At 34.2% G+C, this 20,213-nt stretch overlaps 2 protein-coding genes across 5 annotated transcripts; both read left to right on the top strand.

The window, feature by feature from the left end:
* The first annotated feature begins 334 nt into the window (after positions 1-334).
* Positions 335-10,360, top strand: slc16a1a (solute carrier family 16 member 1a). The gene is made up of 6 exons (XM_044121102.1): positions 335-668; positions 1,503-1,561; positions 3,796-4,032; positions 8,360-8,503; positions 8,607-9,380; positions 9,488-10,360. Exons 3-6 carry the CDS (start codon positions 3,816-3,818, stop codon positions 9,721-9,723), a joined length of 1,371 nt encoding a protein of 456 aa, XP_043977037.1. The 5' UTR covers positions 335-668; positions 1,503-1,561; positions 3,796-3,815; the 3' UTR covers positions 9,724-10,360.
* Positions 10,361-10,855: 495 nt separating this feature from the next.
* Positions 10,856-20,139, top strand: sycp1 (synaptonemal complex protein 1). 4 transcript variants are annotated; one of them, XM_044121100.1, is made up of 33 exons: positions 10,856-10,944; positions 11,170-11,298; positions 11,730-11,894; positions 12,041-12,108; positions 13,611-13,684; positions 13,782-13,840; positions 13,941-14,007; positions 14,124-14,197; positions 14,302-14,410; positions 14,739-14,833; positions 14,918-15,102; positions 15,191-15,258; positions 15,374-15,435; positions 15,513-15,629; positions 15,734-15,778; positions 16,068-16,171; positions 16,270-16,387; positions 16,509-16,579; positions 16,657-16,738; positions 16,837-16,899; positions 16,971-17,033; positions 17,125-17,187; positions 17,315-17,431; positions 17,527-17,637; positions 17,721-17,813; positions 17,897-17,971; positions 18,085-18,171; positions 18,255-18,389; positions 18,656-18,709; positions 18,846-18,917; positions 19,008-19,115; positions 19,227-19,292; positions 19,433-20,139. In XM_044121100.1, exons 2-33 carry the CDS (start codon positions 11,176-11,178, stop codon positions 19,571-19,573), a joined length of 2,934 nt encoding a protein of 977 aa, XP_043977035.1. In that variant the 5' UTR covers positions 10,856-10,944; positions 11,170-11,175; the 3' UTR covers positions 19,574-20,139. The 4 variants fall into 4 exon arrangements, with proteins under 4 accessions (XP_043977035.1, XP_043977032.1, XP_043977034.1 ...); XM_044121097.1 differs by having other exon boundaries at positions 11,170-11,319; XM_044121099.1 differs by lacking the exon at positions 10,856-10,944 and adding an exon at positions 10,999-11,016 and having other exon boundaries at positions 11,170-11,319.
* Positions 20,140-20,213: the final 74 nt, after the last annotated feature.

The raw sequence follows: 20,213 nt of genomic DNA, 5'->3' as shown, positions 1-20,213 counted from the left end.
GCCAGGCAGGAAAGTTCAACCAGAACTGACCCCTCAAGTGTTCAATAGTCTTTCTTTGGGTGCTTGAAGTAAACAATGTAGGTCGTCATTTATTTTAGCTGCAAATTCTAATGCTTGTTTGCATATGATTGATAGATTATAAGTAAGAAAAGTCTGTATTTTAGAAGGAGTTTAATCTTCTCTAAAGCAAACTTGTTTTCTTTCACATACCTCACATACAGTATTATGTGGTGGATTACTCTGACCTTGTCTTTGAGCTAGGCACATGACAGAGGGGTGGAGAAAGCTTTGTAAAGGGGGCATGGCGCTTAGTTTCTCATGGCTAATAAGAACCACTGACCCCTTCATTTAGCACTGTAATGTCCAGATCAACTCAATCTTTGATCTAGTCACTAACAGAATTCAGTTTTTAACTTTTCATTTCACTCATTAGAAATAGATAGAAGTTGACGGTGAGGTGCCTTTGGAAATTTTTGGTCTGTCATTGTAGATACAGACCCACAGATTCCTTCTGGCGAATCTGTCAAACATATGTGGAGAATCTTAATTTTTTTTTTTTTCGTCCATATCGAAATCTGCTCAGTCATATTCAGTTATGTCTTCTTTTTAATGTGCCTTTAAGAGTCACTCTGCAGAGAATCTATTCTTTTTCTACAGCTTCTGCCAAGGTAAGATGTTCCACACAGACACTTTGCACCTTTGTTGTTTAACAAACACGCGCTGAACTTAATCACTTGGTTAAATACTTGATTTTCAGCTGAACATTTATGAAGAATCTTTTGCTTTCCTTTAATGTTATATGATTGTTTTTATTGTTATGCAATTCACATTATGAAAACAGTGCATTTTATGTCCTTTCCTCATTTTTAATAATCAGGATCATGATTTTGAATGCTTTATATCAGAACCCTAAGGATGTAGCATGAATCGAGCATCTGTTCTACTATTAAATAATTTTATTAAAATAATAAACTTATGGATATTGATTTTCAATGTTATTGGAGCTGATTTGTCAAATGTTTCTTTGTTTTGTTTATTTTGTTTAGGAACATTTAAACCGATTCTTACCAATACATTAGGCATTTGCTAAGTATTTAGAAGATAAGAAGTGGATGATTTGGAGATAAAAGTTTAAATTATCGATTAAAAAAAACTCAATTTTTTTTCATATCACTCACCTTACCTGGCTTTCCTCTGGTCTGTTTGTTTTCATGTAGCACTCCCAGGCTTCCTCTGTCCCTGCTTTATTTAGATCTTTAAAGCAAGACATGAGCTTCATGCCTCTGTTTGTGTTATTTCATTCTTCCACCTGGTTTAACTAACTTAACACTACATTTCTTACTAAATTATTTGACACTTTGATGCCTGATTTTTAAGCTGGGTGGCTGATCTTTAGTTTTGTCCATGTAGACATTTTTATATTAGAGCCAACCACAAACGTTGTGGTTTAAGCCCTCAAAGGATGGAAACATTTGAACCTTTCATTCCTTGTGATTCTCCAGGTTTCAAAGAAAGTATACAGTGGAGAATCCAGACCATCTACATCCTATATTCATCAAAGGTGAGAATACAGAGTGGGAGTATGTTTGCTTTGTTTGTGGAGTGTCATTTCCACTAAAATCTGATTGATGACATTATTAATGAGATGCCACTATATAAAAAAAAAACCTAGCATTTTTGGGAAATGTGTGCAGAGAGTTTAATAGGTAAAGCAGGAATAGATTTGTAAAGTTGTTATTTATCGACTAAGAATCTATGTAAGAGAATAAACTCAAGCTGAGTATTACTACAGTAAAATAAGACCCTTTCCCCAAAGGTTAAGGGAACTATTAATAAAAGCTTACCTCTTCATAGCTATTTATTTAAAAAGATTATAAATTGCAGTGCATAAAAATCTTCTGTTTTATAAATAAATTAAAAAATCCAATTATACATTACATTGTATTTATTTAGAATGAAGAATAAAAAATCTTTAAGTATGTTCACAAATAAGTGATCCATTTTTGCATCACTGATATCCTTTTTTGCAAGAGAAATGTATTAAACTACTCCACCATGATCAGAATACAAATAACTGATCTTAAAACTAAAAACAACATAATATACATAAAATCAGAAAGAAAATGCATTATTTTACTCACCTCAAAGCTCCTGTTGACATTGTTCCTTTTCTATAGAAACAAAACAAAAAGGAGCACAAATCAAGTGATCTTCACAGTCTCAAAAAACAAACACAACCACTTAATGTTAAATAATGGTGGCTTCAAGCAATATATATGCAAATTTCAAAACATTTACCCAAGTGTATCCAACAAGATTTCAAGATTCTACCCTTAATGAATGACTAAAACAGATATGATGACTTTTATTTATTTATTTATTTATTTATTTATTTATTTATTTATTTATTTATTTATTTATTTATTCCACTAATGTATCTGTAGAACAACACAGGAGGTGTAATTACACCCGCACAGCTGCAGCTAAAATCCCAGCTCAATAACAAAAGTTATTTTCTACATTAAATATTCACTACTTGCTGTACAAGACTGGCTTACTCAATAACTTTTCAGAGCACTAAACCAATTCATCAACCAAATCAAGTCCTGCTTGCCTGAAAATCGCTATATTATCACCCACTTTAGAACTTAGCCCTGAGCAATGGAGCAGTGTGAAATCAACCTGTTTTCATGGGCTGATCAATGCACTGTCTCCATAGTCCCCCCTCCCATGTGTAAACAATACTGTAAGCTGTTTGACTCTTATTCATCACCTCTAAAATGAAACTGTGTGGAGATCAGTGGCTGGGAGTTCAGTGAACTCATGCAGAGAGCAATTCAAAGCAAAGACCAGGAACTGTATCCTTAATTTTAAACTCTTTTATTGACCCAGAGGTGTAATTAATTAGAAAAAAATGTGTTTAGATTTGTTTAACACAGGAACCACCAGCAAAGCAGGGCTGCTGAAAGAACCTGATTAGGATAAAATATAACATTATTAGCTGTGTAGTGATTTCTTTCAGTCCAACAAGAAAGCACCTTTGCAATACAAAAAAGAAGTTTACATGGCAGCAGTTCACCATAGTTCTACAATGAGAAAAGCTTTTTCTGGGTTGAGGAAATTGTCATGATTTCTTAAATGTGAAGTTATTGTAAGTTCCTGCTCCTTTCCTGCAGTAGACAGATGTCACGTTGCCATGACTTTGTACAAGAGTGAATAAATTCTCAAAGAAGTGAAAAGGTAGTCAGGAGACCCCACTTTTAGCTGATTTTTGCAGTTTAATAAAAACTTAAACTGGAAATGTTTCTTTTAATTCTATAGTAGTATAGCATTTATTAGACACTGTCACTTTCATTAGCGACAGTGTTTAGAGAAATCTGTTGCTATTATCTGATGGAAATAACTTTCATATTAATCTAAAATTGTGTTTTTTATGTTGCAAGTTGCATTAATTAATGCCACTAGGATTTCAATATTATGTAGGATTTTAATATCCAATAGTATTAGAACTAGACCACAATTTTATTTTGCTTCAAATAAAGATCCCAATGTAATGTCTTACAGTTTGATTTCACTCAGAATTACTCAAACAATGAAACTTTTGCATGAAAATGCACTCAGTTTCTCATTTTGATTAATTCATAGATGAACTAATGTAAATTCAAGTCTTCTGATTTATTATTTTTAACAAGCCCAAACACCCTCTATTACAAGAAAGTATACTAAAAACAAATTTTTAAAGTGAACTCATGAAATCATCTTGTTTGTTTATGTCTTTTCTCTCCCCTGAGGCAGTTTTCTGCAATTAAGGAAAAATGCCAGGTGCCATCGGAGGGCCTCAGGGCTACACACCACCTGAGGGTGGCTGGGGTTGGCTGGTGGTGATTGGGGCCTTTATCTCTATTGGCTTCTCCTATGCAACTGCCAAGTCCATCACTGTCTTCTTCAAGGAAATTGAAGTGATATTCAATGTGAGCAGCAGCCAGGTGTCTTGGATCTCCTCCATCATGTTAGCGGTCACATACGGTGGAGGTGAGCCGCCCGCACATCACAGGCTGTTGATAACACTTGACATTTAGCACATCAGGAAGGTTGACTGAATCAATTCCTAGCTCTTAGCATAAGTGTGAAAGATTTATTCCTGCTGTGTTTAGTTAAAAATTCAATGTTTTTTTATTTTTTTAACGTTTTTGGTGAAATACAGCCTTTTACAAAAGTCTATCATACAGTGACAAAGAGGCCCCCGATTCTCACAGTCACACAGCAGACCAGATTAATAAATATGTCTTTCTGGGAGAGAAACAGAACAATATTGGAACTCTGCTATTGAAGTGCTTTTGCAACACTATCTGTCTCAGAAGCAGATGAATAGACTTTTCTTTGTGTAATCATAGGTTCTTTTCCCTTGTGCTTTGAGAGTGGAAGACCACCAGGAAGGTTGACTGTTGTACTGATGGTGGGATGAATGAGATGGTGGATGATGTCACAAACTTCTGGACAGTTGGATGGTGATGAGACTCTTTTCATGTGCTCAAACAGAGTGGAGTTTAAAGAAACATTAATTGTCCCACATGGTTCTCAAATCAAAACACAGTTGCTATCTTTACTTTTATATAACTTAAATATATATATATATATATAACTTTATATATATACACATACATATGTATATATATATTCTACATATTTCTTAAAACTTTCACTAAGTTTTGTCAGTATAACATGAGACAGATAATATGTGGTCCTATTGCCATCCCGCCTCTGTGCAGAAACAACCAATCAGAGCCAGGAGGAGTGTCTTTGTGCTGTCAATCATCCTCCTGTATGTAGTGCACCAGAGAGAAACAATTTGTGCACATTAGGTTGGTTGAAAGTGCTAAGCCCCTCCTCCTGGCTCTCATTGGATGTTTCTGACAGAGAGGCAGAGGAGCTTGAGTTTTTCAGAGTCTGTTTGTCTCTCATTATATTGACAGGTTTTAACAAATATGTAAAAATTGTTTGTGTACTCTGTAAAATGGACAACAATAAACTAATATTTTAGAGAAACGGGACACAGAAAGCCACAACAGAAATAGTTTCTGTATAATGTTGGATTACATTCACAAATTAAACCACATATTTAAAAATACTGCATAAAGACACGTAAACTTTCTTTCTCACAATACGACATAAATCTGACTGAACCGTTCATATTTCAGGTCTATTAAGATTATCAGAGTTATTACTGTGTAATCAATTCCAGCCCAATGTATTTTTTTCTTTCTTCAAACTCAAAGTTTGTATTTGCTCCATTTGTATTTGATAGAATTACCTTTCGATCTGTTAGGCTTGGGGGAAACATTTTGTTTATCCACAATGGACTACTGTAGACTGCAGAAGTGGTGTAGCTGCACCACATTTGTAGGCTGCTTACTCCAACACACTTTTCCATCTTTGCCCACAAACTTCTGTTATTATTTCAAAATACTGATGTTGTTGGCCTTAAGATGCTTTATAACTTATTTGACTTCACTCCTAGAGCCCTTGACCATTTGAAATATTTGTTTCAATCTAAGCTGTAGCTTCTTGGCTGATGTCTTGAGATGTTTCATCAATGTTTGAACATAATGTTTTTTCCTCATGATGTCATCTATTTTGGGAAGAGCACCAGTCTCTCTGCAGCAAAAAAATCACAAAATGTGATGCTGCCACAGTCATACATCATGGAAATGCTCTTCTCTTTTCTCTACTCCTTCACATGCAACATTAGACATTCTGGCCAAACACATCAAATTTTGTTTCATCATGCCAGAGGACATATTTACAAAGATGGAGGTCTCTGTCCCTAAGAGTATTTTCAAATTAGTTAATTTTTACTATGTTTAGGATAATGACTGCTTCCTTTCTGAGTGGCCTTTCAGCCCATATTTTTACTGCAGTTGTTTGCTTGTGTTGTTTGCTCAGTGACAATCTTCACAAGGTCTTTTGTCTGTGTAATCTGGTTTATGCACATTTTTGCACTCAAACACTTTCAAAGAACCCATCTTCTTCCTGAAAAGAAGGGAGCTTTAGAGTATCTGAAAATTGTAAGAACTTGCTTTCTGATGGCTCCCAATTATTCTATTGATATTGTACCTAATTTAGGAAGCAAAATTAATCATGTCACATGTTCTATACTAGAAACAACTGAAATGCCTCTTTCAGTGTAAGGCTTCATTACAGCACAACATAATCTTCGTAGGCAGGAAGTTACTGAGTTATAATATGAAATTGTTTGATTAACCTTAATCCTTTACAGGGGTGTATTCAAGACGTTTACCCATACAAATAAATAGACTCAAGCTTTTGCGTGGTTAGGTGAAGTGAACTCTTCACATGTCTTTACATGTGTCCTGCTGTAACCTGCTGTGCCATAGATCCCTAGACAAATGACAACAGGAGGAACCTTAACTTTTTACTCCCACAATACTAGGATGCTTTGGGTCCACTCGTCCCCAGAGGGAAGATTCTCAATACAAATCAATACCAACTTGTTCTGAAAGATCACCTTTGTCCACTTATGAAGCATCTCTCCCTAAATAGAAACTGTGTCGTACAGGATAGGAATGTTCCCCATTGACAGAATATGACTTTTCAATCAGATGCTTTGACACAAATCTTATCTTGTCAGTCCTATGTCATATCTTATGATCAAGCTGAAGGTGAAACAGACTAGGAAATTGAGAAGTCTGCTTTTTAGCTCCTCTGTCCATTGTAGTAGTTGACATATTGTGAAAATCCAGTAGAAATGATGCACTAATCGAGTCATGTTGACATAGAAACAACGCGCCTCAATGCTTTGTTTGTGAGACTTGCGGTCACGTGGGTCGGTTGTGGGCGGAGCTTGATAAGGTCCATTAAAAATGGCTCCTATGGTAAGGTCCATTGTCTTCACTGCTGTAGATGAGACCTCAGCTCCATCCTTCAATGTCACCCCTGAACTCAGAGAGTAGCCCACTTTTTCTTGGTAGATTATTAGCTTCTCTCATATCCTTAGAATTCAAGAATATCGGCATTATTGCATATACCTTCTATTCATACTGCACATCCTTCCTCCTTAGCCTTGATTGGGTGTGGTAACAGCCTCATTTGGTTTTACTCAAATATGCACATAATCAAGTGTTAGTCCATATCCCCTTAATCTTTTCAAGTCTGGAGGGATCTGGTGCCTATTTCCAGGGGTCGATAGGTAAGATGTTAATGGTATGCTAGACAGGTCGCTAGCCTGTCAGAAGGGAATGAGTAGATGTAAGAATAACAATTCATGCAAATATTCACATGTACAGTTAACCTCTTCATTGTATTATAACTTAAAATAAGACAAGGGAATGTTTTATATATCTGTGTATTCATCTGGACATTCTCAGCACATCAACAGGAGTAGTTCAATAATGGTGCAGTGTTGCGTATCTCTGTACTCCTTTAATTTTTGATACATCACGTTCATAATATTCTACCATGGTTTGTATCTGACCTTTATACCCTAAGCAACCCTCTCTGCAAAGTGGAAGGAAGGAACTCATTGTTTGCGTGGAGATGGCCTGCATTACAATTTAAAAACCCTTTGTCTTGCGCCATGTTGGCAAATGAGTTTGGACAACCTCTAAACAAAAACTGTCAGTTTCCATTTAGCTTCATTGGGGACTGCAGGGATTTGGCAGGAAGGCAGAAGTGTCTTCCATGTGGATCCTCATACTCATTTAGGCTCATTGTTATATGTGCTAGATGGAGATGGTGTTTTGCTTTCTGAACTCTGCATGCATTTTAGTCATTTGTCTGCAAGTCATAGAAAAGTCATACATTTTTCCCTTGAATTCAGTATGCATTTTGATGAGGTGATCCACACATTTCCTATTCAGCCAGTCTTTCAGTAATAAGGGTGACAGGTGCCAAAAATGCCAAAAGGGCAAAATAAATAAATAAATAGAAACAATTATTTTATCTTCCTTTTGCAGATCAGTGATCACTGATATTCTCATAAACACATTTCCAGAACACACACTTTAATACCTCCAACTTGTCTGAAGAGTTTAATATTTTAAAATAAATCCAAGTCAATTAAAAAAAGAATACAGTGTCATTTTGTATTAATAATCAAACACATTTTTTCAATACAATGTTTGCAGTTTTTCTGACAAATCACATTACGAATGACATGAAAACACATTTACTGCAGTGCAGCACTGACACAAATGATTGAGGAAACTGTTACAATTTGCTGAGCCACTGATGTAACACTAGAGCCCCCTTGTGGATGAACGTACAATGTACATAAGGTCTGAGTTTCAAAATCATGTGACTCTTTGTGACTAGTTTTGTGTTTTTAACATAATATTCCCAGGACCTATCAGCAGCATCCTGGTGAACAAATATGGGAGTCGTCCTGTCATGATGGTTGGAGGACTCCTGTCAGGAACTGGATTCGTTGCTGCTTCTTTCTGCAACTCCGTTGGGGCACTATATTTTTGCGTGGGTGTAATGGGAGGTTTGTGGTTTTTATCTTTTACTATTTTTATATTTTCATATTTAGTCAAGTGGAAATCAAGTGTTCACATACTTGAGTTTTTCCTTTTGGTAATTTCTTTTAGGTTTGGGATTGTCCTTTAACCTCAACCCAGCCCTCACTATGATTGGAAAATACTTCTTCAAGAGACGGCCGGTAGCTAATGGGATTGCCATGGCTGGTAGCCCCGTCGTTCTCTCTACGCTGGCTCCTCTTAACACCTGGCTCTATGACCAGTTTGGTTGGAGAGGAAGTTTTCTAATCCTGGGTGGCCTTCTTCTTAATTGCTGTGTGGCTGGCTCCCTCATGCGACCAATAGGACCAAAACCCAAACTTGCAGAAAAGACCACTGAAAAAAAGAGTGTATTGCAGATTATTAACAGCTTCCTGGACTTCACTTTATTTAAACACCGGGGATTTTTACTGTATATTATGGGCAATGTTGTCATGTTGTTTGGTTTATTTGCTCCACTGGTGTTTCTTTCCAATTATGCAAAGAGTAAAGAAATCCCTAAAGAGAAGGCAGCGTTTCTTCTCTCTGTGTTGGCTTTTGTTGACATGGTTGCACGGCCCTCAATGGGCATTGTAGCCAACACTAAGTGGATTCGGCCCAGGATACAGTACTTCTTTGCGATTTCTGTCTTGTATAATGGTGTGTGTCATGTTCTTGCTCCAATATCAGTAGACTACAAAGGCTTTGTAATTTATGCCATCTTTTTTGGATTTGCCTTTGGCTGGCTGAGCTCAGTGCTGTTTGAGACCTTGATGGATTTGGTTGGGGCCCAGCGCTTTTCAAGTGCTGTTGGGCTGGTCACTATTATGGAGTGTGCGCCAGTTTTGTTAGGGCCCCCATTACTTGGTGAGTACAGATTTCACAAAAAATATATACTTTTCATTTTTATACAATTTCTCAAACAGAAAGCCCTCAAATAAAATAATAAATTCTGACTTATTTTGTCTTCACAGGAAAGTTCAAAGACGTCTACCATGATTACAAGTACACGTACCAGGGCTGTGGGATTGTTCTCATTGTCTCCAGTGTCTTCCTGTTTGTAGCCATGGGAATTAACTATCGACTGTTGGACAAGGAGAAAAAAGAAGAGGACAGAAAGACCAGGATGGGAGTTAGACAACCAAATGCCAGCAGGGATAACTCTGCCAAAGAGGTTGGAGAGGTTAGGAACAGTGAGGACACTGTTTAGTGCTCTATTACATGCCTGCTTGCATTTTATAACGCAATCTAATGTTGTTCGGAGTTATTTTTCTATGAATAACTTCACATCAACATGCCTCTGTTTCATTATATGCTGTTTTCGAAGAATGCCGGTGATATCACAGACCTTTATTAGAACCCTTAAAGCTGTATTAAACTGTCAACATAAAATACCTCGTATGCATTATTTACTGTTTGTTTGTCCTACAAGATATATAATACGACAATTATGTTTAGTCAGGGGTTTTTATTAATGTTTTTCTCTTTGCATAATTATATATGCTTGTTGTATTTTAATATATACCAGGATCACAGAAAAGCATTGTATTTTGAAAGAAGTGTTTTCTTCTTTTTTTTTTGGAGTGTAGATTAGCAAGTCATTTCTCCACCCCTCAAACATTGCTCATTCCTATAAGATATTCTTTCAGCATTTGATTTATCTTGTAAAGATGTTGTTTGTAATATAATTGTTCATTAAATTAGGATATTTTTGGAAATTAATACAATCTTGAAGTACTGCTTTGTTTGCTAACAGAATAGGAATATGTGGCACCAACTGCAGTTTATTGTATTTTCTGTATTTATGGAAGTTACCTTAGAAACAAATAAAAAGCAGTTTATCAAAACTGTTCACTTCATTCATTGTGTTTCATAACCCACATACATTAATACATATGCTCATTAAAGATGTATTAAGTCACCTTTTCTCAAATAAAAAGAGCATTTGAGAGAAGATTATTATGCCCATCTATTCTTTATGTAGTAGTTCTTAGTGTTGTGAGGAAGCTGGTGCCAATATCCAACATTCATTTAAGAGGCAAAGTACACCCTGGAAATTTCACCACTCCATCACAGAGCAACACAAAGTCATATAGGATATAATATAAGCTTGTACATTCAGACTCACACTTGAGGACAATTAGAATTCTTGCTTTATATTGCTTCAGAATTATGCATTCATTACAGAAAATAGAACAAAATAAATCACATACTGTTTTGGAATATGATAAAATATTAAAAACGTCAAGTAGCGTTAAATATTAGTGTACTTTAGACTTTGTAGAATATGAAATAAGATCAAACAACATACGACGTTGTCCGATAATGGATGCATGCTACCAGCTTTCCCCAGCGCCAGTAACGTCCGTAACACAGAAGTTTGTCACGCGCGTGCGGAACGGGCGGTTAGAAACCGTTAGCGTTTGAGCAGGTAAGGGTAACTGTAAATGTTATGCAGTTATAAACTTTCATGACATCTGTTTAGAAACAATGACCTGCCCTGGTGACTATTTTGAGAAATATATCCACTCTAGCCTCCATTAGCAAGCGCTCTAAGAATATCAAGTGAAATCCATAACGTTCAAACCGAATTCAAGCTAACCTCTGATGCAGTATTTCGGTCGTATTTTGTCTTATTTTGTGCTGTTTCTTTCAGTTCAGGATGGACAGAGATCGAGGTTTTAGGTTCAAACTTTTGGTGCCTCCCAGAGTGAGCCACAGCCATATAAATGCTGTCCGACCTCAAGGAACAGTAGGGAACCATCTTCTCAATTCAGAGCAGCAGGTAGCCTCTTCATTAAAACAGGTACATTTTCTGGAAATATTTGGTTGGAAATTAATTGCGAAATTACCAAATGGAACTTCAACACTGATAAAATACACAGAAAAGCTTTTGTTCACATGAAGAAACAAAGACTAAGTACTCTGTATAAGACTATAATACACAAAAGAGAAGGAGTATTTTTGTCCATAATATTACTGCCATCACAAGTCATTGTATTGTAGGTTTCAAATGAAAAAAACCCCCCAAAAAACTAGTAAAATCCTTGGTGCAAAATAGATTGTAATATGATTGATAGAATGTATGAGTGCTATTAACATGTTTATTTTTATTGATGTGCAGTATTAATCCATAAACTCAGCATAGACTTCTCTTCTGATTTGTTTATTTCTAAGAGTGTCAATTTACTTCCTGCCATTGTGAATATTCCCCAGAATAATTCCAGCTCTGGTGAGCTTTATTCCAATCTCTTTGATGAAGTAGAGAAAATACAGTCCTGGAAGGTTAAAGTTGAAAATGACACTGTAGAGAAAGAGAGAAGACTGCAGGATAACAAAAGAACAATTGAAACCCAACGAAAAGCCATTCAGGAACTGCAGGTGTGTGTCTTACAGACAGTTGTTCTTAAGTCCTCTGTGTCGATTGCTTCTACCTTTTCTGAAATAGAGCATTTGTTTGTTTTTGGTTTCCATTCGTATTTGTGTGGTCTTAGAGCTGGTTAACATTAAGTGTTTTATCTTTACAGTTTAGCAATGAAAGTTTAAGCATAAAGCTAGAGGAACAAATTTCTGAAAATGAGGACCTGAGAAGCAAGTATGTCTGTTTTTCTTCCAAAATTCCACACACACATCTTTAGATGGCAGATTTTTGTGATGTAAAAATTAGGTTATATTAAGTGATTTTAAAATATTCATTATAAATATAATACATTTTATATTCATTATATGAATAATATAATAAATATATTATATGCACATATAATATATTTGTATATATCATTATATATAAATATACATGCTATGTGCAGCATGTATATGTTGCACATATACATGCAACAATGTGGATGTATGGGTGTGCACACCAATACTTTGTTGAAACACCTTTTTATTTAATTCCAATAAACTCTTCCCGTAGATAGCCAAATGGGGCAGAAATGGATAGTGAGCATAGTAAAACATTTGACAATTGATTGATTAGTCCTTCTCCTTGCCTCCTAATGTTTCTTTTGTTTTTGTTTTTCTTCTTCTAGAATTTTGTAGTTGATTATGTAAAAAAAAAAAAACCTAAGACATGTACACTGTTAATGAGACACAGAAGTTATACTCTACTTTTTAAAAGATTTTATTATTTAATTTACAGCTTACACTTTCATTAGAAAGTGGATGTTTATGGTATATCTCACAAGGACCTGTGAAAGGAATAAGAAAAATACAAAATATTATTACACAAAGCTGTTATTAGAAACCATTCAGGTGTGTTTGACCTGTCCAGTACAGTGACACGATTAGGCATTGATTTAACATCCTTTGGTGAAATTACCTGGTATTTATTGAATAAAATATGTTATCTTTAAAAAATCATAATAAAACATATTGTATAAAATCTGGTTTCTCTCATTAGTTTAGTTTAGCAAGACATTTAAGCTCTGAAGGCTTGTGATTGTGTTTTGTTTGTTTTTTTGTTTGTACCTGATAGGAATTTGTTAATGATCCCTTTTTTTGTGCCAAACGTAACTTGGAAGTCTGGGCAAAACTTCAAGTTTTGTTTTATCTGAATATAGTCCTTCTAAGCTTTTGAGTACATTTTAATCAGGTCAAAAATATTTTCTTTAGAATGAAATTATCTTACTCCGTACTCTGTAGTTTAAATAATATGGAAAATACAAAAGAATGTTGTCACTCAACCAGTTTTAACAAGTAATCTGGGATCTAAGGTTAATTCTTGTGCGGTGATGGCATGTGTGGTACTAAAAATACCAATCACTGGGACTAAATCAAGGGGTGGTGAAACAAAATATTAATTTAGAAGTGTGCACATTTATGCAAAATATTTGTTTTCTTTTAGTTGAATAATAAAAATGTTTTCAGATTAAAGGTATTTTAAAATAAAACAAAATTCTAAAAAGATCTTGAAGTAATTTTTTATATTGCAAAGACCCTCATAGTTGGTTTTAGCCTACTTCTATTAACTGTTTCATGTCAAATACAAATTTTGTTTAATTTGTTAATCAAGCAGGAAAGCTTCATTAATAAATATAAAATTGGTCATTTCTGAGCCTGTATTTTTAACACTAAATTACTTTGCTACACATACAGGAACAATACAACAAGGAACTTGTGCAATATACTTAAGGAAACTTTTCAGAGATCTTCTGAGAAAATGCATTTATGTAAGCATAAAAAACATTCAATTCAACTTTTAGAAATTTTTTGTTTGCTTTGATATTAAAACTTTATAAAATACTGACCATTACTGCTTTTTTGTAGTTGAATCTGAAAGGGAAGAAACACATCACCTCTTCATGGAAAATAGTGGGAGCATTAAGGTAGATTACTACTATGTATTAGAGCTGGTGATGCAACATATTTAGATGACTTTTCCTGTCTGAACCCAAAAATAATTTCTTTCATTCTGTTTAATTGTAGAAACTACTTTCAGCATTTGAATCCCTTCGTATTCGAGTAGAAGCTGACCACCAAGAGATGCAGAAAGGTAAAAGAGCAGTTTATATACAGTACCCGGAAATACATTTTATATAGTAATACTAAATGAACAATCATGACGTTATTTCCAGTTTAAAACAATTGATTATTGTCCCTTCTTTATAGTGAAAGAAGACATGTTGCAGTTTGAAGATCTGAAAGAGAAATATTATCAGGAATATATAATGAAAGATAAAGAGGTCTGTTAAAAAATTTGTTTATTTTAATTGCTTGATGTGTTTTTGGAAAATAGGGAACTAGTGTTTGAATCAAATGAGTTAAAGCTTTGAATGGTTTTCTTCAGAATGAAATGGTTCAGAAAAAACTTGAGAACAAGGAAAATGAGCTCCAGAAAGCCCTGCTAAACCTTAATGAAACTCAGAAATCCTGCAAACGACTCCAAGACTCAACAAGTAAGATCATGACTATGTCTATGGGTGTATTGTTTTATTATCCCAATATATCAAAACAAGTGTAACATTTTGTTTCATAATACAAACATATACAATTTAGACCAAAAAAAAAATAAAAATATGGGATTTAAATGGGGGTCATGCATTTGCTTTATTTCCTTTATTTTATAGCAGCATTGAGTGTAGCATTAACCAATATCTGAAGTGTGAAATCAAATAGCCAAACTTTTTGTTGTAATTGCATTATTGCAGGCTGCCTTTCTGGGCTGGACTGTAATGCACATACACTAATAGACTATTCCAAACAGCATATTTTCTACCTTAACAGAGCAACAATTTGAACTTCTCCAAAGCTTGAAAACTGAAAAGGAATCTCTTCTTCAAAACCTGAAAAGTGCTGAACAATCCTGTGAAGAATTTAAGGTTTGTATTTGTCACTGATGGTAACTTTGCTCTTGAATTATGTTTGCTGTGATTGAAACAATAATAGTGCAAAATAAAAACTAGAAAAAAGAGGAAAACACTGCTGCAGCCCTGGAAAAAATTAAAAATGAGTATGAAGAGATCATCCAAGACAAAGATCTGAACATACAGAACCTCAACAGCGTAAAAAATGAACAGGCAGAAAAACTGGAGAAGATTGAAACAAGAATCAAGGATTTAAAGAATTCCCAGGCTCTGGAGATACAAAGGTTGACTAAAATCTATAAAATTAACAGCATGTTGAAAATCTGACATAAACGATAACCTGTGTCATTAAATGTTTAACACTTGCTAAAGGGCCACAGATCTGGAGGATAAACTAATGAAAAAGAGCAGTGAACTTGAAAGGAATGAAAAACTTTTAGGTAAGCTTTATCGGTGATTGATGTTGGGATCATTAGTTTAAGAGTATTCATATTTACCCAACATATTTGGTTTAATTTATTTGATGTTTTTGAGGAAAAATTATTTACTCTACAGGAGAGACCATGGAAGACGTAACAAAGAAAGAATATCTGATCAAAGCCCTTGAAAAGGAACTTGTAAGTTGTAAAAAAAGAAAAAAAAATGTTTCTTTGGTAAATCTAAGATGCTGGATTCAAATGTTTGTTTTTTGTAGGAGATAGAATTAAAATCCACTGAGAAGTTGAAGTTCAAGATTGATACTTTGGAAGCCAGAGTGAATGAACTTATCTCCGAGCTATCAAGAGAAAGAGAGGAAATTCAGATGTTAAGGGTAAAACAACAAAAAATTTTTTTCCTTACAAGGGATATTTGTAATAACTATTCTAACATGCATTCATAAAACATGTGACATGCCATTTTTCTTTCTGCTCATAGAATGAAAAAGAGGTGGCATTAAATGAAAATAGTCATCTTAAAGAGGTTTGTAAAACTACTTCCTTCTTAAATTTCTTTCTTTTGACTTTTCCTATCAAACTTTCCTTCTTGTGTCATTAACTCAAACCTTGCCTTCTTGTGGCTTTCCTTGTGGCCTTATTCTCTTTTTTGTGGTTTTCGAGCATATTTTATGTCCTTCCTTTCTCATTTTTTTTCATCTGTTCTCTGTTCCCTTTTCTTTTCATGTTGTCTTTCAGGTTGAGCCTGAAAAATTTTGAAATTTTAACATGAAAAATATTTTTATGTTATTCTAATATTGTTATCATGTACACAGATCAAAGTGAAGGAACTTGAAGGGCAGTTGTCTGTTGAGATCAAGAAAAATAAAGAATGCACCTTACAGATGGAGCAGCTAAAGGAAGAAATCTTGCAACATGAGTGGGTTCAACTCTGCAGTTACGTCATTATATCTGCTTTTGTACCTTTGCTCATATCGTCATGTAATTTGTTAATTTACATTTAATCACATCTTAAAGAGTGAAATATGAGGAGCTGCTGTCAAGTTTTGATAAGCTGCAGTATGAAAACATGGCCATTCAACAAGAGTTTGAAGATGGACTTTCCAAAGTAAAAGAGTCTGAGGAAAACATGAAGGTAATACATATCAAGACATCTTGTTATATATAAACAGGTAATGTTGTCAAAAGTAGTTCTAATTTCCATATGTTACTTCCATCACTGAATGATTTACACAGTCTGAAAACTCTTTATCCAGGTAAGCGAGGAGAACGTAGTAACCCTCAAGAGAAAAGCTCAAAAACTGGAAGAAGAAAACAAGTGTTTAAGGTTAGTTTCCAGTAGAAGGTCTAAACAACTCCATAAGTTTGTAGCCTTGAAGTGACTGTTATATTTTGTTTAAATAGAGATGAAATAAGCACGCTTAAAGAGAGAGTCAGTGGGACATGCCAAGACACTGACACTATGCAAAAGAATGCTGAGGAATTTGTGAGTGTTTGGTCTACAGCATTAATGAGTAGAAACGTCAGCACACGTCACTATGGTGATTGTGAATGTGGTTTTGTTTGTGCATGTGTTTTGAACAGTGGGAGCATCTGCAAGAAGAGTTGGCAGTAAAGGAGACACAGATAGAAGCTGTGGAAGCAAATGTGATAAAGAAAATACTAATTCTGAAAACATTTTCTCATTCTGTGATACTAACAACGTCTTTCCTATTTAGCTACAAAATCTCAGGAAGACATTTGAAAAGAAATTTAAAGTGCAGGAAGAGTTCAAGAACGAAGTATGTAACAACCATGGTACTCTAGGCACTTAGCACTATACCCAAATCAAGAGGCACTGTTCTAAAGTTTGTCTTCATTGTTAACTTTCAGAATAAAATTCTAAAGAAACAAATTGCAAAAGAAACTGCTAAATCTACTCAACTAGAAAAGATGGTAGGTTGATTTGAGCTTTTGTTTTCATTAAACTTAGTCATCAGCAACAATAAACATTGGTGTTATTGTTCATTTAATGCACCCTCAATTTGTGAAAAAAAAAATGTTGTTTTTTTTTGTGTTTTAGGTTGACAAGCTGCAAAGAGAGTCCAAGGACTACAAGACAATGAAAGAGGAAGATTATCAGAAAATACTTAAGGATCTTGAATCAAAATCAGTCTTAACAGCAGAGCTTGAAAATGAGGTCAGTCACAGGATTATTGTATTGTATTGTTCTTCTCTGACATTATTCTGACTTTATTGACAATATCAAAATTAAGATAAAAATTTATGTTACAGGTACAAAAGCTCAAATTAACAACAGCAGAAGCCGTTAAGAACAAAGATGATGCAGAGCTCAAGTGCCAGCATAAGATTGCAGATATGGTAGCACTGATGGAAAAACACAAGGTATGGTATAACTAAGTTGCTTTTGTAATTTAAAATAGTCTATTTGTTGTTGCTGTATTTGTTGTTTGATTTGTCATGGCCAGAGCCAGTATGACCGCATGGTTGAAGAGAAGGACATGGAGCTTCATAAAAACAAGAAGAAAGAGACCGAGGCAGTTGCTCGTGCAAAATCACTGGTATGATTTGTTTTTTTAATATAATTTAAGGAATTATAATTTTTTACTAATGAAAAATATTTTCTTTTTAAATCTTACATAAGGAGTTGGACTTGTCAAAACAGAAAATAGAAAATAACCAACTAAAGAAACAGTTGAAGATAAAAGACACAGAAAAGGTAGACCCCTAATTAAATAAAATATCTTTCTGGCCTTGAAAACTAAAGTTTGAAAAACTGAAAGATTTTACATCTATATAATGAAATATATACATGTAACATGTCATTTTAAGGCACTTCTACATAAAGAAGTAACTGATTTGAAGAAAGAAACTTCTGCTACAAAGGTCATGCAGTTGTCACAAGCAAACAACAATCAGGTAATCTCAGCACTTAGTGTGGCACAAGGAAGCATATTTTTTATTATTTGTACTTACCCAATAAATAATCTTTATCTTTTTAGTCAATTACACTTGACTCTGAGAAAGAGATAGATCTTCAAACTCCAGTGGAAGGCTCAATAAAGAGATACATTTTTGACTTTAGCAAGGTCAAGAAAACCCCCTCCAACAAGAGTCCTGCAGTTCTTAGGAAAACTGTAAGTTTTAATTTCCAACACAATTTATGGAAGTATAATTTTTTTTTCAGTTTTTAACTGTTAGGTTGGAAATTCAATTATTAATGATTTGTGATTCTTGACTAAAGGAGACATAATAATAGACATTTTTCAGTTCCCAAATTTATAAAATTGTTGTACCTCAATTTAGCAACTACAGATAAAGGCAATGATACTGATGTTATGTGTACTTACAAAAATTATTGTTATATTTGTACAAAGATGTGTGTTGAATTTTCAATGTTAAGGTATCACCCTCCAAAACACCCAGGACACCAAATGGAACAACAGCAAAGACAAAGGTACGCAACATTTCAGTGCTTTTTATTTACTTAGTTGTCTGATTTTAATAAAAATTCATAATCATTTGATCAAGACAGTAAACAGTTTTCTGAAAAATGTTCAATATATAATATTTCCTCTGACTTTGCTTTGTAGTCTGTTTCCAAAGAAGACACTGAAACTCCAGGAAGTAATAAAAATAGGATTGGTGGAATATCAAAGATGAAAGTAAAACACTCTATCTTTTTGACATTTTCCATAAGGAACAAAAACAAGCATGCCTTTTTCCTGACATTTACTCTGCGAATTCTTTTACAGTCATACAGAATAAGAACACCCCCTTCTAATGAAAATGCAGGACAGTGGGGAAAGAACACTTTTGAACTTGACTCCAAGTCTGACAGCTCTGATCAAATTGATTTGTTTGTGAGTGCTGCTTGTTGGAATTTTTCATAAACCTTCTTTGTTTAGCAAAATGTATTCTACAATTTCTGAAACATTCCAAAGATAATTGATCCTTGTTATTTTTTCTGGTAGACCTGTACACATGAACCTGCACCAAGTGATTCTGTTCTGCAGCACAAACGCAACATTTTCAAAAAGGTAAATATGGCCATAATTATGTGTCACATTGTCATATCATATCATATCATATCATACTAAGGTGGAGATGACGAGTGAAAAGAATTGAGCCATTTCTTAATTTTGTTGTCTGTTTTATGATTTTTTTTGTTTGTGGCCAGATTCAGAGCCCCGCTGCTCTTAAGTCACCTGGAAGTAACTTGAAGCTGGCTGCAATAAAAAGAATGAGAGACGCTGGTTGGACTGCAGTGACCAACTGCGACAAGAAAAAGAAGAAGACTACTGATAAAATATTTGCATAGGTAATCTCAATAGAGATCAGATAAATAGAAAGTTTTAGAGAGGTATTGTTTTATTCCTTCATATATTGATGGTTCTGATTAAATAAGTTATTCTAATATATAAAGGGTTAAGTCTTAATATTGTTTATTTATACATGCTTGGAATTTATAGTTCTTGAGGTTATAGGTTTTCTTTTGAAGTTCACTTTTGTTAGCTAAAAATAAGATATTTTATGTATGTTTGGAATGAACTTAGGTTTATGAAAATTTGTAGTATTAATGTGGTGACATTGTTGTAATTGAAAAAACATATTATCCAAATTGAAAACAGGTTTAGTCTTAATATTTGCTCATTTATATGCTTTTAGAGCAAATTTTGTGAATAACACTTTAGATGTTATACTTATGTGACTACAATGTCACCCTCTTTGCTTTAAAGTTCTTGTGAAAAAATAAGTTTTTCATAATACTGTTGTTTGGAAAAACGTTATGCTTAAAACTGTTAGCAATTCCCTTAGTTCGGTCTACATAAACCTTTATTGTTATTTTGGTAAAGGTGTTGTTATGTGAAAATATTTGTTTGGTTATTCCCGCAAACTAATAAAATTATTTAATTAATTATAGTTACATCAGTCATTGTTATTCATTATTACTTCCAGTA

The sequence above is a fragment of the Gambusia affinis genome, linkage group LG07, assembly GCF_019740435.1.
Source record: "Gambusia affinis linkage group LG07, SWU_Gaff_1.0, whole genome shotgun sequence".
Taxonomy (NCBI): domain Eukaryota; kingdom Metazoa; phylum Chordata; class Actinopteri; order Cyprinodontiformes; family Poeciliidae; genus Gambusia; species Gambusia affinis.
This window is presented reverse-complemented; position numbering and strand designations above follow the sequence as displayed.

Coding starts and splice junctions, on each gene's coding strand:
- sycp1 (XM_044121097.1), top strand. CDS start 11,176: ATGGACAGAGATCGAGGTTTTAGGTTCAAACTTTTGGTGCCTCCCAGA. Junction 11,320..11,729: donor TAGCCTCTTCATTAAAACAG/GTACATTTTCTG, acceptor AATATTCCCCAG/AATAATTCCAGCTCTGGTGA. Junction 16,388..16,508: donor AGTCTGAGGAAAACATGAAG/GTAATACATATC, acceptor CTCTTTATCCAG/GTAAGCGAGGAGAACGTAGT.
- slc16a1a (XM_044121102.1), top strand. CDS start 3,816: ATGCCAGGTGCCATCGGAGGGCCTCAGGGCTACACACCACCTGAGGGT. Junction 8,504..8,606: donor TTGCGTGGGTGTAATGGGAG/GTTTGTGGTTTT, acceptor AATTTCTTTTAG/GTTTGGGATTGTCCTTTAAC. Junction 9,381..9,487: donor GTTAGGGCCCCCATTACTTG/GTGAGTACAGAT, acceptor TTGTCTTCACAG/GAAAGTTCAAAGACGTCTAC.